The sequence below is a fragment of the Brienomyrus brachyistius genome, chromosome 7 (genome assembly GCF_023856365.1).
Source record: "Brienomyrus brachyistius isolate T26 chromosome 7, BBRACH_0.4, whole genome shotgun sequence".
Lineage (NCBI taxonomy): Eukaryota > Metazoa > Chordata > Actinopteri > Osteoglossiformes > Mormyridae > Brienomyrus > Brienomyrus brachyistius.
This window is the reverse complement of record NC_064539.1, coordinates 14,954,225-14,969,811: the sequence shown is the minus strand read 5'-3', so window position 1 is coordinate 14,969,811 and position 15,587 is coordinate 14,954,225. Positions and strand designations below refer to the sequence as shown.

General features: G+C 39.3%; 1 protein-coding gene across 2 annotated transcripts in view; it reads right to left on the bottom strand.

The window, feature by feature from the left end:
• The window catches only part of unc5da (unc-5 netrin receptor Da), a 132,489-nt gene that overhangs the window by 60,171 nt on the left and 56,731 nt on the right, over positions 1-15,587 (bottom strand). For both annotated transcript variants that reach the window (XM_049018874.1, XM_049018876.1), the window contains exon 2: positions 2,420-2,635. In XM_049018874.1, the coding sequence (XP_048874831.1) occupies positions 2,420-2,635 (216 nt within the window). The remainder of the gene's footprint in view (positions 1-2,419; positions 2,636-15,587) is intronic.

Genomic DNA, 15,587 nt, shown 5'->3' with positions numbered 1-15,587 from the left:
TGTACGCTCAGGAGGACAGACGGGCCGGGGTCACGGCGGTCGGGCTTCAGAGGCTCTGCGACGATGCACTCACGTCTGCCGCCAATGCAGATCAGGAAAGACTTATTGCCACCTTCCAGGAGGCGGAAAGGGCCCCCATAGGGAGGTTTCAGTGGGCTCTGCTGTGCATCATTTCGGATGAATGCTCCACCGTCTGCATGTCAGCTGGAACTGAGGACTCGTGTGGACTAGGTTGGGAAGTAGGTGCATGAGTAAGACCTTACCCAGTATGCCGGACCATTGGGGGGGAAGGCTGGTGGTTCCGGAATGAAGTTTCTGGGTACTCAAAGTATTTTCCCATAAACCAGTGCTGCCGAATAGTCCTGTAGGTCAGCTATAAAATTACCCTTGGAAAACAATTGTGCTAGTTATTGTCCTTCCGGCTGGCTGTCAGGGAAGATTTCCTGGAGCAGCAGAAATGTTCACTCAGGCCATTGGGCTACAAACAATAGACACTGGTATGATTGAGCTTCATCCTGAGGCTCTTGCCGTTTTCTGTCCAGTTCCTACTGTATGTGAAGTCAGTTTGTGTGCCAAACTGGATCACCATGTCGCTAAAGAAAGCCTGGGTCATGTGCAATGCTGCAGTCAGTACGAGAGGTAGAGCAACATGTTATTTGGTGGTTCTGACTACCTTGTTGAGGAAGTCAGCCATTGGAAGGAGGGAGAGAGTCATACATCACAATTTCATGGTCAAGACATGCTGAAGTATCTCAAACTGTGCCAGGGATGCTTTGACATGGTGGTGGATCTTTGCTCTCTGACATTTAGGGCAGGCAGGGGTGCAGTTGCACAAATCTTTGCTGACGCCAAACCATAGAGGGATCAGCAGCGATCAACAATCGTGAAGCTTTACTTCCTGGTGCAAAAGGCTATCAATAGCATAACAAACCTGCTGTCTCCAGCCCACAGGCACAACTGACCAAGGATGCCAGGGAAGACTTGCCATTGCTGCTAAATGTAATGCCTGTCAACCACAGGATTTTCACCACCGTTTGGTGAGCTTGGACCTCTGGCTTCTCACCACCGTTTGGTGAGCTTGGACCTCTGGCTCAGAAACTTGGTCAGCACCAAACCTAGGTGGACTACATCAACACCTACCTAGGAAATGCAGTCTGCCAAGTGAGGGCCTTATAAGATGGTAACGTTTGTGTGGAACTCAAAGAGGCCAAATGCAATGATGACCACTGTCTTGGGAATTTCCTCAGGGTGAACAGGAACTTGCTAGTTCCCATGGATAAGGTTCACCTTACTGGGGAGATAAGTATGTGTAAGACTGAGTAATGGTCGGGAGTGGGGCATCACTGACGGCAGCAGCACGCTCACCTGTCTTCCAGTGTCTTAGAGGAAACACTGTCCAGACTGGGTATCAGTGACGACCATGAAACTAACTGCTTGGGTGGCACCTGTAACATTTACTGACTGCTGGTGCCTTGCGTTGTCATCTGTGTCAAAAAATTTTGTGCTAAAATGTGGCCGATGAAAATCCCTGTGGTATTCACAACCATCGGACGCTACAACTCCTCCTCAATGTCACCCATCCACAAAATAAGCTGTTTCCTCCCTCCCTTCATCATTATTCTCCCTTCTTTTCATATTACTGTGATGTGCAATAACTGGTCAGTTTCTCTGAATGTGGAATACCTCAACACTATGTGTAATATTAATTTTATCACCTAAAATACTGGCTCTGTGAGTGACTACTGTGAGTACAAAATGCACCTTTTCACACACTTCCACTGTACAGCATCTACGTTATCTTTCACAGTAAAGTAGTCACTTTGCAAAGTAGTTACCCAGTCATATATAGTAGCGTATAGAAAACATTATATATTTTTCTGTGAAAGGGTTTTTTATTGTAGTATATTTGACATCTATTGTATCTTTTATATTTTATTTTGCTTATTTAATTTTATTTAATTTTGCTTGTGATATATTACATTTTTCATCTTGTTATATAGTGTCCATCATGTCCAGTGGTGTGTCTGTCTATCTGTGCAGTTGTAGCAGAAGCAATTTCCCTCCATGGTGAAGAAAGTGACTCTTCATAGTATAACTGACTTTAAGTGACACGAGTTGGATTGTTAAATATGTTAAATATAATAGCAATCTTAGGAAACGGAAAGCTAAGTAAGGCGAGTTCCAGTGTGAGTTCTTTGTAACAACCCCATAGTTTATCTTTTTGAGTGAAAAAAACCTTATGTATATTTGGAAAAGGAAAAAAAAACTGTATTAAAGCATCTTCTCAGATGTACCAGGTTGAACCACTGGGTACAAATTCTCGGGAGTAATGAGTAATTCTTAAGCATGGAGTGTGAGTCTTGAGATGACTTCAGAACAGATTCACAGCTCCGTCACACTGGGTAAATTTCAGCCGTACCTGTGGCCTCGTCCCTGAATTCCTGGGACACATGCTGGCTCTGGTGCACCCACTCCCCGTTGCACTTAAAAAATATCTGCAGGGCAGGTGCGGCCTGGCAGCGTAACTTGATGGGGTTGCTCTTCACTATATACGCATCATCCGGCTCCTGCAGGAACTGGGGGAGCATTGTGGGGGCGGACGCCAGCAGAGTGGGGAGGGTGTCCTTGCTGCCCCCTAAAACACAAACATACACACACAAAAATCTCCTTGTTAGGGCAAAACAAGAGCACCACAATCCTGTATTAAGCAAATATGTTAGATGAGAAGATGGGTGGATGAACAGGCTGAGCAAAATACAGCTGAAAGTCTTTATGCAAAACACATGTAGCCTTACTTAACTCACTACCTCAAATTCATGAATCCTATTTACATAATCGATTACATCTTCATTAAAATATATGATGTCAGTGATAAAAGATGTGTTTCTGCTACCCTGGATGTACTATTATAATTTTTCATTGGAAGAAATATTTATATATATTAACTGATTTAGTACTGGTATTCTTAACGTGTGAGAAATGTCAGGATTGGCATCTGTTATTAAAAGTAATGAGAAGATAATGAAACGGAGAATTTAAATGCATATTACGTGGGTTTAAGTAGTGAATTACGACACGTGTGAATCAAATTCCTGACAGTATGAGCAGCAACAATAATTTTACAGATGTCTCAAACACCCTTATCATGTTTATCCATCATTGGAAAATTTTATTTACGCTCCTTGGATTTTGGCACAACGACACCAAGTACAGTTTACAGAGAATGATGCAATAAGCAAAAAAAAAAGTTCAGTCAGCGACAGTTCTGTCGGTGAAAACACCTCGTTAACGAGAGGTCTGAGAAAAACGGGCAGACTATTCAAAGCTAACAGAGAGGCCAAAAAATGAGAGATCAGTACAACAACCGTGTGCAGAATGGTTTCACTGAATGGACAACTTGTCTGGCCTTGAAGCAGTTCTGTAGGCAAAAGTGGATCTTACCCAGTGCAAGCTAGGTTTACCTATTGTAGCGGTCACTAAGTGAATGTCTATACTGCAGTGTAAGATATTTTCAGTATAATTTGTCACATTTAGGATGGCAAGTTGAGGTAGCTTAGTCTCGTGCTCTTGACTATTTTCTGCATGACAAGCCAGTAAAAATATATTCAGTATCATCTAATGCTGCTTCCCAACACAGCAGGTGCATACTCTTACCATGAGCTTTCATTGTTGATGACCCATCAAAAGGCCTAATTTAATTAGTACAATTTCCTGCAGCATTTTATCAGATAATCCCTTAGTTATTATAGTTTTATTCTGTTGGGCATGGAATAATCAATTGTTTTATTATTATTTTCACATGATACACTAATAATTTTAATAAAATTGCTAATCTTGATGAAAATGGACCAAAGATAATAACAAGCGAGACTCCAGTTAAAGTCTGCGTTCATGTCCTGATACTGTCCTCATGAGGATAAATGCAGAGATGTTTGGGTGATGGTTAAAGCTTCTCCTTTCTGCAAAATACGTGAACAAGTCAAATTCTGACAAGCAGGTCTAGTTAAATGACTTAAAACCTCAGTATTTCTTAGCCTTACATTCAGAGACTGTATTAATTAGCAACAAAAAATGCACATTTGTAAGGTATTGTAAAAACAAAACAAATCCCAAATAATAAGACAAAGCATATATTTTTCATATGAGCAACCAGGCAAACCACAACTGTAATTATGAATATTACTGTATTAATAAAATGTTTATTGCTGAACAAATACTTTGTCTAACAAGCTATTGTACATTATCGAGCGGGATAGTATAGGTCAGTAGATCTCAGCCGCTTTACACCGCAACCCGATTTTTACCATACCAGCTCAGTTGCGACCAGAGGTGGCAATTTCAGGTCCAGAAAGTAAAAATCCAGACCATGATTTAATTTCAATCAACCAGATGAGTACTCTGTAACTGTGACTCTTTATGTTCAACTGGTTGGTTGAAAGTAAATCATGGTCTGGATTTTTACTTTCTGGACCTGAAATTGCCACCTCTGGTTGTGACCCTTTATGAAGTATAGGTCTAAATTAATGCTATGATCAAGCATGCAGTGCACTCTGCAATTTACGCCAATCAATGGCTATCGCACAGATCTGGTTGGATGTCCCAGTGAATTTTACATTAATCATCTGTGGTTTGGCTTCTGGATTGGTTGAATGTTCACTAGTTTTGTGCTAAGCATTTGCGGACTCATGACCTGTTTATATAGGTTAATTCTAGGACTGGGGCTGGGAAATCTGATCATAGATCAGCATAGGAGTTTGCTGGTTTAAATGTTTACATTTCCAACTCTGCCTTGCGAGCCTTTCAGAACTTGCCACGACCCAAATTTGGGTTGTGACCCACGAATTGAGAATCTCTGGTATAGGTTACATCATATGGTAAGATACTCGGCTAAATAAGCCAGTACTCTTGTCTACACACCTTGCTGGCTTTAATAGCAAATAATCATGTAAAACATTTTTTAAATGTGCTGCATGATACACTTTATCTGATATATTCTATACTGAATATCCACTGTCTCTCGAAAGTGTAATAGCTTAGGTTAAACAAATGACACAGGTGAACATGATTTCTTTGAGAAAGGCAGCAGAATTTTTCAAATCAGGACCATTTTAAATATTCTGTGGTATTTATTTCACCATATTGAGTATCCGCTTTGAAACTATTGGGTTTCTGTGTATGATTTCTTACTAATCTATCAGTTTTGGATTTGGCAATTTTTCTCTGAAGTGTTCTAATGACATTCTGCTTATGTTTAGATTATGGATTTTGGATTAAGGTTCGGATTTGGTTTCCTTTGTTTTCCATTACCCTGCTCCAAGATCCACTTCCTGTGCATTAGAGTCCTGTATTATTTTTTGGGCTATGATTTCATGATAAACTGCTCTCCCGCAACTGGACTCTTTCTCATCAAAACATCACACCATTCAGTCAGCGTTGATTCAAAGCTAAAAGCATCAGGGCTGATGAAACAAGTGCAGATACTGAGGCAGTCAGGACATTGCTGGTAAAAGAAACATTGAATACCTAACAAAATGGACAAATATTATCCACTGAGACAGATGCTTGTATCACTGCCAGGTATACTCTGAAGCAGACTGATCCTCTAATTCCCTAGTCAGTTTAAAGAAAAAAATGTTAAATATAGATTTGGCCGGGTTTTAATTTAATATTTTTCATTTGTGGTTCAACTGGGACATGAGTCGACATTATGTGAAGGCAGGATTTTCAAAGAAGCCTTTCTTTCTATCCACCTGACAGCCCTGTGAACAGTAGCTCCCATTTAAACAATGTATTGTAAGCGCTCAGCAATCAAAGGAGGCACAGGGAATTACAAAGGTGTCAGATCGACAAAGCTGTTAAAGTTAAATCTCCACCGCTAAGGCTGTTAGCTGTTAGCCACCCACTGTTACCCACATGCTCACACCAAAGTAAATCTATTTAAAAAGTTTAATGTACCAAAACAAGGATTTCAGTAAAGATATAATTCCCGATGTGACAGCGCATGTTGCAGATCTTAGCTTTCAGTAGGACCTCTGCTTCATCTGAAAATAGGACAGTCAGGAACAGTCAAAGTAATCCTTCAACTGTAAAGGTAAAAGTGGAAGAGTTTAGACAACAGGTCACATTTGCTGCAAAGCAGCTGTCAGACCCATGGAGGCAACAAAATAATATCTCCCAAATTGAGTATGAAAGCCTATTTTATCCAATCAGGGAACATATGGCAGAACACCCTGTGTCTACAATAACATGCATGTTTCAGCATATTTCGATATACACGATGCTGCATAAGTGTTAGACCACACTTGACACAGTCACTGTATAGCTGTTACTCTGTGAACAGAAATTGTAAGACATTTTCATTCAGTCTCAGGATCTGAGGATACACTTGACATGCTTTAACATTTTTATGAGCTTAACATTTTATGGACTGATTTTATAAATTGGTATTTAAGATGGACAGATTGACAGAATCTGCTGAGAATTAAATGAGTACCTATCAATCAGCCAAGTTATAGTTAACTAGAGCGGGTTGCATGATTTCCAAACACAGACCTTTTCAGCACCACCTGAGAACCATATTTATCTAGTACTATTCCAAGTAGTTATGAGATAAGCAGTCTCTAAAAACTCAATTTTCGGTCTCTAAAAACTGAAAGCTTTAAAAAGACGAGTTCCAATATCTTAATTAAATAATTATATGCTTTTGACTATTATTATTTTCTTTTAATCATCCATACATTTTCAGAACTTTTCCACTGCTATTCAGTACAATCTGAGTTAAGCTGGGAAAAGGCTTCTGGCGTTTCCTGTGTTTCCTGCGATATTGGCATTTTTTTAGTGGACTAGAAAATGAATTTGTGATAAAAATGCACCATATATTTGTTTTGTAAGATGGGAACCAATCAAAACTTTTAATTTAATGGATTAGAAGACGCATTTTGTTTGAATGAAAAAAAGTAACAAGTGAAAGGTTTTCCTGAGAGCATAACATAAACGGTATACATTACTAAATACATAGATACATACATAAATATATAGCAGAATATATTTCAGAACTGCCTGTGATTCCATTGAAAAAACAAATATACAACAGGCATGAATGCTGTCTTCATGTGTTATTATATAAGGAGACACACAATTACCCATAACTGTAAGACTGCACACTGAGAAAGTTTATCGATAAAATAATCAGGTTTTATAAAATAAATGAATGGCTTTATGAAATATTTATAGGCCACACAGAAGGCATACAGGATCGTTTGTAACATGCCCTAGTGAATATGGCTGTTAATTGTTCATGATGCCAGATATATTTTGTCTGTGAATTTTAATTATGAGTGTCTCTCTTACAAACAACATTAGTTCCCAGACTGGCTTAAGACTTAAGTGATTAAAGGGACAGCTTCACTTAAACGGATACAACATAACTACCCCCCCCCCCCCCAAAGCTAAAATTTATGTCAGGAGCACTTAAAGCAGTACTCAGTCAGCCAGGAAAGGCACACCTCAGTATCGATCGTAATGTGTCTCTGTTCAAACGCACTTTTTCTACTCAGAAGAAGAAAAAACAATGACTTTCCGAATTACTGCCTAAACTTCACTTTCTATTTTGTCACTGCATTCGTAACATGAATAGATGTATCCCTTTATGAGACCTAAGGGAACAAGGTGCTGATTTAAAAATACTAAATAAATATTAAAATTGTACCAACATATTAAAATGTATGCAGAGTAATCATTTATGAATCATGCTTCCCATGCAGGCAATCAGTTTGTGGCTGTTTTCAAATAGGCAAACCCATTTGTATATGTAATGCAGTGGATATTCTCCTGGGTCACTGCCTCAGATACCTAATCGTGGACAATATTTAGAAGTGAACTGGGAAACACTCACTTCTCACATTACTTAAGCTGATGCGTCACTTTCTAAGAAAACCAAAAACAAATGCCGAGGTTGGGGGTTTGGTTTCAGTATTGACAGGGTCCATATCAGCCCTGAACCCCCCGCCCCGCTAAACACACACTGTACTCACACAACATTGGTAAAAACATGTCCTGAACGTTCATACATAAATTTAATCAAATCTAGGCCCTTTACAAATGCTACAAAGTTACAAGTATGAGGGAAGCTAGTAATGTATTCACATTTAGACGGTGCTATAGCTTTGCAATCTTTAAACGATATTATTCTCCACATTTTCCTGTTTCCATGGTTTCGCAAAATGAATGCAATCGATACAATGGGAAGCGACTAAGCCACCCTGAAAAATGACGCCAGGTAGCTGCCAAGCTGCCTCAAACACAGTGACCTTGCTGCCTGCTGTCATTGCTAAGCACTGCACGACCCTTGTAATGCTACAAGTAGCACTAATAAACACAGCTCGGCTCACGGGAATGAATGGAGACGGCATGCAAAAGACAGAGTGGGAGAAACGTTAACAGAAGTGAAAAGATGGGGACCCAGCCTTCTTCTGAGCTCAGCAAAGTCAGTATCACAATTCCTGAGGCTAGTCACACTAATAATGGAGAGTAAAACACTCGCCATAAGAAAGTAATGCCATTTTTCAGGTCCCCACAAAAATCTGTGAATACAATCAAAAAGTAAAAAAGGCAAAAGTTTTGTTTGGTTAGTTAAGGTTAAGGGCTGGGTGGGGGTTAAGGTTGTCATGTTGGGATTAGAGTTTTGCCCATAGAAATGAATAGAGAGTCCCCACAGAGATATAATTACAAACCTGTGTGTGTGTTGGGGGGGGGGGCTTCTGATAACTTGGGAGAGATGGTTGGTGCATAGTTTGTTGGGTTGATTAATTAAAATTGTCTCTGTGTTCTGCTCCCTCATCTCATTTTGCTCCTGATAACCTACATGTGCCTGACTGTTTGATGTGTCCACTGGAGAGATTCTCACCAACCCTCCACACAACACAGTGTTATGCAGGTGTAACATACACAAATCTAAGAGAGACCCAAATCCTGTTTCCTCAATATGAACTATTATTAACATGTACTGATCATTTTAAAAGTGCTTTATAAAGTATAATTTTTAAGTAGATACATTTTAATAAATATTTATAATACGTTTTTGGATAAACTGCTTGGATAAACTCAAACTAGCACAGTTCTTTCACCATGAACTTAGGTGCTGAGTTAAATATTTGTTTTTTTTTAAAGACATTTTAGACAGATTTAATAGATGTCTTTGCGTATCTACAATTTGCCATGAGTTTAAAATGCACCAGGCATTCCAGCAAATAGATTTATTGAGCAGATCCAATCACAGGATACTTTTCAAACTGTGATCCCAACTGGGAAGCAGTAATTCAAATTGGATTCAGTCAGGGGTTCAATTAAAACAAAGCAAATGATTGACATGGATGGTCAAAGAAAACCAAATGACAATGTGAAGGATTTGCTTTTAAGTAAAGCTGTTCTCTTTGGACACTGCAATTACTAGTTTTAAGTTTCTAAAAAGAAGTAATCAATATCTATATCACCGGAGCTAATCTCAATCACTTGGAAATAGAATTTAAACTAATGGTTGGAAAATAGTTATATGCATATATTGCACAAAGTGTAATCAAACATTTCCTCATTTTGCATTATGATAATGATTCCTGGGGCCAAGCACAAACTTTTGTGCAATTAAATTCGTTCACTGTCAAATTCATTCATAATGCTCATAATGTTCACAGTATCGATTTCAGTTTAGCAGTTATTTTATTCTTCCTCACTCACTGCTCACTTCACCTCAGTGCCTCACCACATGAGCTATTTCTGAAAGCACAGAAAAGACAGGTTTTCAAATGCGCAAACAAACACATTTTTCCCCCTGGCTAACCTCCTCCAAGCCACAGCACACATAAGTGCCACCACTGCTGGCCACAACACAAGTGCATCACTATGCTGAGGGAGGAGTGTCTGCTTGTGAGCGTCCGTTAATGCCTTGGGCACTCTGGTCTGAAATAACATCCTAAGATGATGGACCTGCCCAGTGTGAGCTTGGTGCTAAGGAGTAAACATCTCCAGCAGTTAGATAAATCTCTCCAAGTTTCAATGGGCCATCAACAATCCCAGCACAAAGAAACATGCCTGTTTGCCTTGGGAGATGTTTTACCAGCAACAAAAGGCAGATCGCTTTGTTTTATGAAGGTGGGAAGATGCTGCCAAAAAATCTATGGGATGGCAAAAAAGCAGAACTGAATTAACATGCAGTACGAAAGCTGCCACACCTGGCAATCATCTACACAAATATCTCAGGACCAAAGCGCAGACTCAGGCCAGACGTGACCAGCATGCTAATCTCGCTCTCACCTAAGTGCACTATATGACCACTGCAATCAAGAAAAAACAAGAAAGAAAGAAAACCCCACTGAGCTAGAAACTGCCAAGCCATTGGGTTTGAATGGGAAAAATAAATGAGGAATGGCAGCTGTAAAGACGATGCTAATCTGCGGTGTGACACACCGCAAATGTTTCATGTAATTGTGCACAGATGCAGAAATGAGAAGCTGCTCTGACAATCGCTTATCTTCTGTGGCGCTTACATTACCAGGCCTGTCAAGAGCCATAGAAAATGACACGCTAGAAAATGTGCAGCATCCAATCAGAAGCTATGACTAATACCATAAACACAACAAAAACACCACATTTAACCAGGCCCATCTGAAAGAAAAGTTACCGACTAAAGTAATTCTCTACGGAGCATCGGCACTTCAGACTGATGTGAACTGCTAATCCAGTGAGGCAGCATCCAGCCCTATTGGGATGTCACCTCTTAATCCACTTGGGGACACAGAAATTTACACTTCATTTGCCTTACACACAACACTGCCCTTTACTCTGTTATTTGATCTCGCCTCTGATGAGCTCCTTTGTGTCATTATCATTTATAATCATTAGATGCGCTCCCATCCTTAGCTCTGAATGGACCAGACAGTGAGGCTGCCTTCCGGGGATAGTTCTTCAGATGGAAAGCAATTTCCTCTATTGCTGTCCTGTACTTCAACAAACAGATATCAAACATTTTCCGTGTCTAAATTAGTATAAATTGTATATTGGGCGGCTATAACTTTCTAGCTGGTTTACTCAATACATGACACAATAACTTGCAAGATGATGGATGAATATGTTGATTTTGTGACTTAATTGCATGAAATTCTCTATCTATCTAAATCTGTCTATCACAGATAAGCTTTCCTTTGCCCATCCAATCTCAGATCTTGCTGGAGACCCCTTCACTCAGTATGTTCCTGCAAAATGCACACCTGCAGTAGATAAAAAGCTAAAGCATGGAACAAGAATTTGATCAGATGTTCAACATGAGCCTGTGCAGCACTGTTCTGGATTGCTGCCATTTTAAGTCCCCTCTGCCTCATTACATCTCTACATCATTAGACAGCCTCCAGATTGGTGGGCGGTGAGGCTGGAGCAGGTATATGTATTTAAATTGGATCACCTTTTGTTTTTTTCCCTTCGTATTTCCATTCCTTGTACCAGCATTTCTTGAATCGGGGAAAACAAAAGTCATTTTTCACTAATGTAGCACGTTTCAGTGTAGATTTCTTTTCATACATCACACCCTATAGTGAGTGCCAAAAAAATTTATGGCTGGATGAAAAGTGGGTGCCAAGGACTGGGCAAAAAAACGACACCAGTGACAGGCGGCACCCAATCATATCACTGAACTGCTTTTAAATTGGTTTGCAGCCTTGCTTCTAAGGAAGAAAAAGATCACAGCTACAAGGGAAGACAGATTCTTTGAGCATTTCATCTATCTCCGATCTCTTGGCACTAGCTGGTTAATTATTTTAAAGTATCTTGTCTACGGTACAATGTGCACCTTAAGCCCAAAGCCCTAGCTTTTCTGTAACCCACTGCAAATAACCCTTGAAAATACTTTGTTCTTCAGGCTGTGTGGTCTTGTCCAAGAAGTTTCATTTTCCTCCAGAGACTCCATGTTTGTTTTCTGAGGGGAATGTATTATTCACTTATTGTTTTAAGCTTGTATCTTTTATCTCTGCGCAAAAGAATTGGCATTACCCAGAAAACAGAACAGAGCAAACTGATGTTAAGGACATGCATTCCACTTCCAAACAGATTTCAGCTGTTTGATGTGGGAGAACATTTTATTAATATAGAAGATATTGAACACAAAAGTGATAAATGATCAAAAACTAGCTGTAGATAATACCTGAAATAGAGCTAAATATTTAATGCAGTTTGACTCTTAGTACATTTAAACTGTCTCATAACACATTATTCATACAATATATCCCATAAACAAAAGTGTGATGTCCAAGGACAGCCTTCAAGGGTAGTATTGATTATTTTCCAATGTTCCCACAATGCAAAATTAACAAGGTCAGCAGTTAAAGTAGACAAGACCTCTGCATCCATTCCAGAACGTAGAGCTAAATACTAAATCAAAGTTACTGACAGAGACGGACAGAACATATTATAAAGCTTGAGTATGTAAAGCATGTAAAATGCAAATAAAAAGGAAAAAGCACCGCTTTGTAAATCCTCTTTGACCTGCATGTATTAAATTGAAACCAGTGGTACTAGAAACACAGGAAATGTAATATTTTGGAAATATGCACTCATTCTGAATTTGACAGGGGCAACCTTGGACTAAGAATGTCATGGAATGTTCAGCATCTTGAACAGTGGGATATAGAAGGAGTATTCCCAAGAGGCTCGATCGTTCGCAGGTAAAGATGCCTTGGGGCTTGCCACTGCACACGAAACTGCAAGATCCAATAATCGAAAAGTTTAAGAAGAACGTTGCTCCATGAACCATTTCATGGAGTTTTGAGATTTCCCTCCACAGTGCATACTATGACTGTTCTATGTATGCTTTTGTACTGTCAGGCAATTCAGTATTTGTGTATATATATATATATATATATATATATATATATATATATATATATATATATATATATATATACACACACATACATATATAAACACACACACACACACACATATGCATATGTACACTACCAGTCAAAAGGTTTCGAACACTGCAGGTTGTTGATACTGCTCCACTTATTTCATAAACTGCAGATTGTTTATTCTTGTTAAGCACTGGAAAGTTGAGTGAACAACTATATATGAAAATATAAGTAAAACAAAACAGTTTCCTTTATAACATGGAAAGACTAACAGTGCATGTCTGACATCCTATTAAATGGTTGTGTGGAGATGGTAGTCAAATTCTAGACTGTCGTTTAACTTTAAATGCACTAGTTAACTCAATTAGTTACTCATATGGTGACTATACTGTAAATGTATTTGCTAGCAAAGAATATTGACTATTTTAAAAAAATGTTAAGTAAGTAAACATGCAAATGTAGAAAATCTTAGTGTGTGTAAAAGCTTTTGACTGGTACTCTACGTGTCCATATACAGACTCTAAACAAATTTGATTTATTTCATAGGTTATATCAATTTTTGAGGGGACTCTGTAAATATACCAAATTAATTGTTTTTTTAACTAAATTTAAAGGAAAGAAGCACATTTGTAACATTATAGTGCATTTCACTCATTTTGCATTGCAAGGAGCCCTTGAGTACAGCTATTAACCATATTTATAAAAAGAAACACACTGTGGCTGAAATAAGAGGGGTGTGACTGGGAAACTAGTCAGACTGAGTGACTAGAGTGGTGATGCTCCTCCTCAAAGCTCACGAATGCATGTCCGCTAAAATCAGCAGGAAACTTCAGGTACAGACTGCAGTGGGGCGGAACTACGGTGCAAGTCAGGCCTGGTCACAGATGACACATTTGGCACAGTCTGCAGAGCAAAAGGGAACAATGGAGTGACACACTGAGAACAAGCAGCTTTGTGTAAAGCCATCTGAATGCACATTGGCAAACAGAGACAGGCAGCAGGGAAGAATAATTAAGCGCTAATGACAGCTGCATAAACACATGGATTGGTAAAATCGAGGATATCTTTGAAAAGTAAGACTGAGGAAAATGCTTTGTCCTTATACATACTCTGGGACATTTTCCATCAATAATTTAAGAGTCATCTGTTTCAGTTACTTCAGTAATGATGCAGAAGTAGGTGTTACGTGATTCATTGGAGTGGTCCTTCAGATTGGATATTTCATTTGCTGTGGAAATAGAGCACAGATGTGCTTTTGTTGACATTAACCCTAATGTTACAACATGACTTATTTAAGAATATGGCTATTTCAGAATTACGCAGCAGCATAACCACATATGGTCCATTTCTGTCAAGGCCCAATGCTTAAGCAGCTTGTTAATGTCAGAAGGTGCCTCGTAAAAAGTAATGCTTGGACTCCTCTCATTTTATTAATGCCAAAGGTGCTCCTTGAAAAATGTAGGTGCACAACTGACAAATTGCTACATAGAAAACAGCAAGTTATCACCCAAGTGTAAAACAATACAATCTAGCTGAGCAAATGTAATACGTGTGTGTATTAGGTACTAGGCAGGTAGTAAGCTTTCTGTTCTTTTCACTGTTTTTATTCAATTATGCTCATTTCTGCAGATAATCATTATTATCAGTACTGTGTTTTATCGTGCAAACAATGATGCACAAATTAGCGTATTCCATGAAAAATCTGAAAAATTTATTTTCTGGAGAAAACAGAAAAAGAAGAATGCATGTGTTATGGTTGACAATGTTTAAGATTCAAGATCTTTACTGGCTATGTGCAATAGGTACATTGGAAAAGTAAACCATATGCTGTCAAAGTTACTGAAGAAAAAGGTAACATTCACTCATCCATCTACTGTTGCATTTGCAGGTGCGGGTTGCAAAGGCAGCAGTCTAAACAGGGCTGCTCAGACCATCCTCTCCCCAGCCACCTCCTCCAGCTCCTCAGGGGGTCACTGAGGTGTTCCCAGGCCAGCTGAGAGATACAGTATAATCTCTCTAGGATGTCCTGGGTCTGCCTCGGGGTCTCCTCCTGGGTGGACGTACCCAAAACACCTCACCAAGGAGGCTTCCAGGAGGTATGGTTAGGCAATATGCCCCATGTCGGATGCCACAAACACTTTTATTACAGCAGAGTGTATTATTATTGAATATTATTATTCAATGTAGACATTTTATTTATTCTGAATTTAAGTTTCAACATAAAGAGAAAAATCATTATACCTATATCTGTGTTACTTTGGTCAAACAAAGCAGCTACAATGTAATATAATGAAAGAATAGAATAGAATAGAATAGAATAGAATAGAATAGAATAGAATAGAATAGAATTTTTGCTTCCGCAACTGCCAAAGCCTGTCAACCTGTCAACTGCTTCTGGAGTCCTACAAGCTAACCAAGCTCAGAAGGCCTCCTTCAGCCTGATGGCTCCCTCTAGCACTGGTGTTCACCGTCGAGTTCGGGGGTTGCTGCCACCATAGCTCTGAACAACTGCAGCAGCAATGGAGGCATAGAACACAGTGCATTCAGACTCAATGACACCAGCTTCTGGAATGCAAGAGAAGTTTTGTCGGAGGTATAACTTGAAGATCTCCTGAATAGATGCTCCCAGCACACCATGGGCATTGCTATACCTCTTTTACTGGGACACATGCCCCAATATTGATCTGCTGTGTC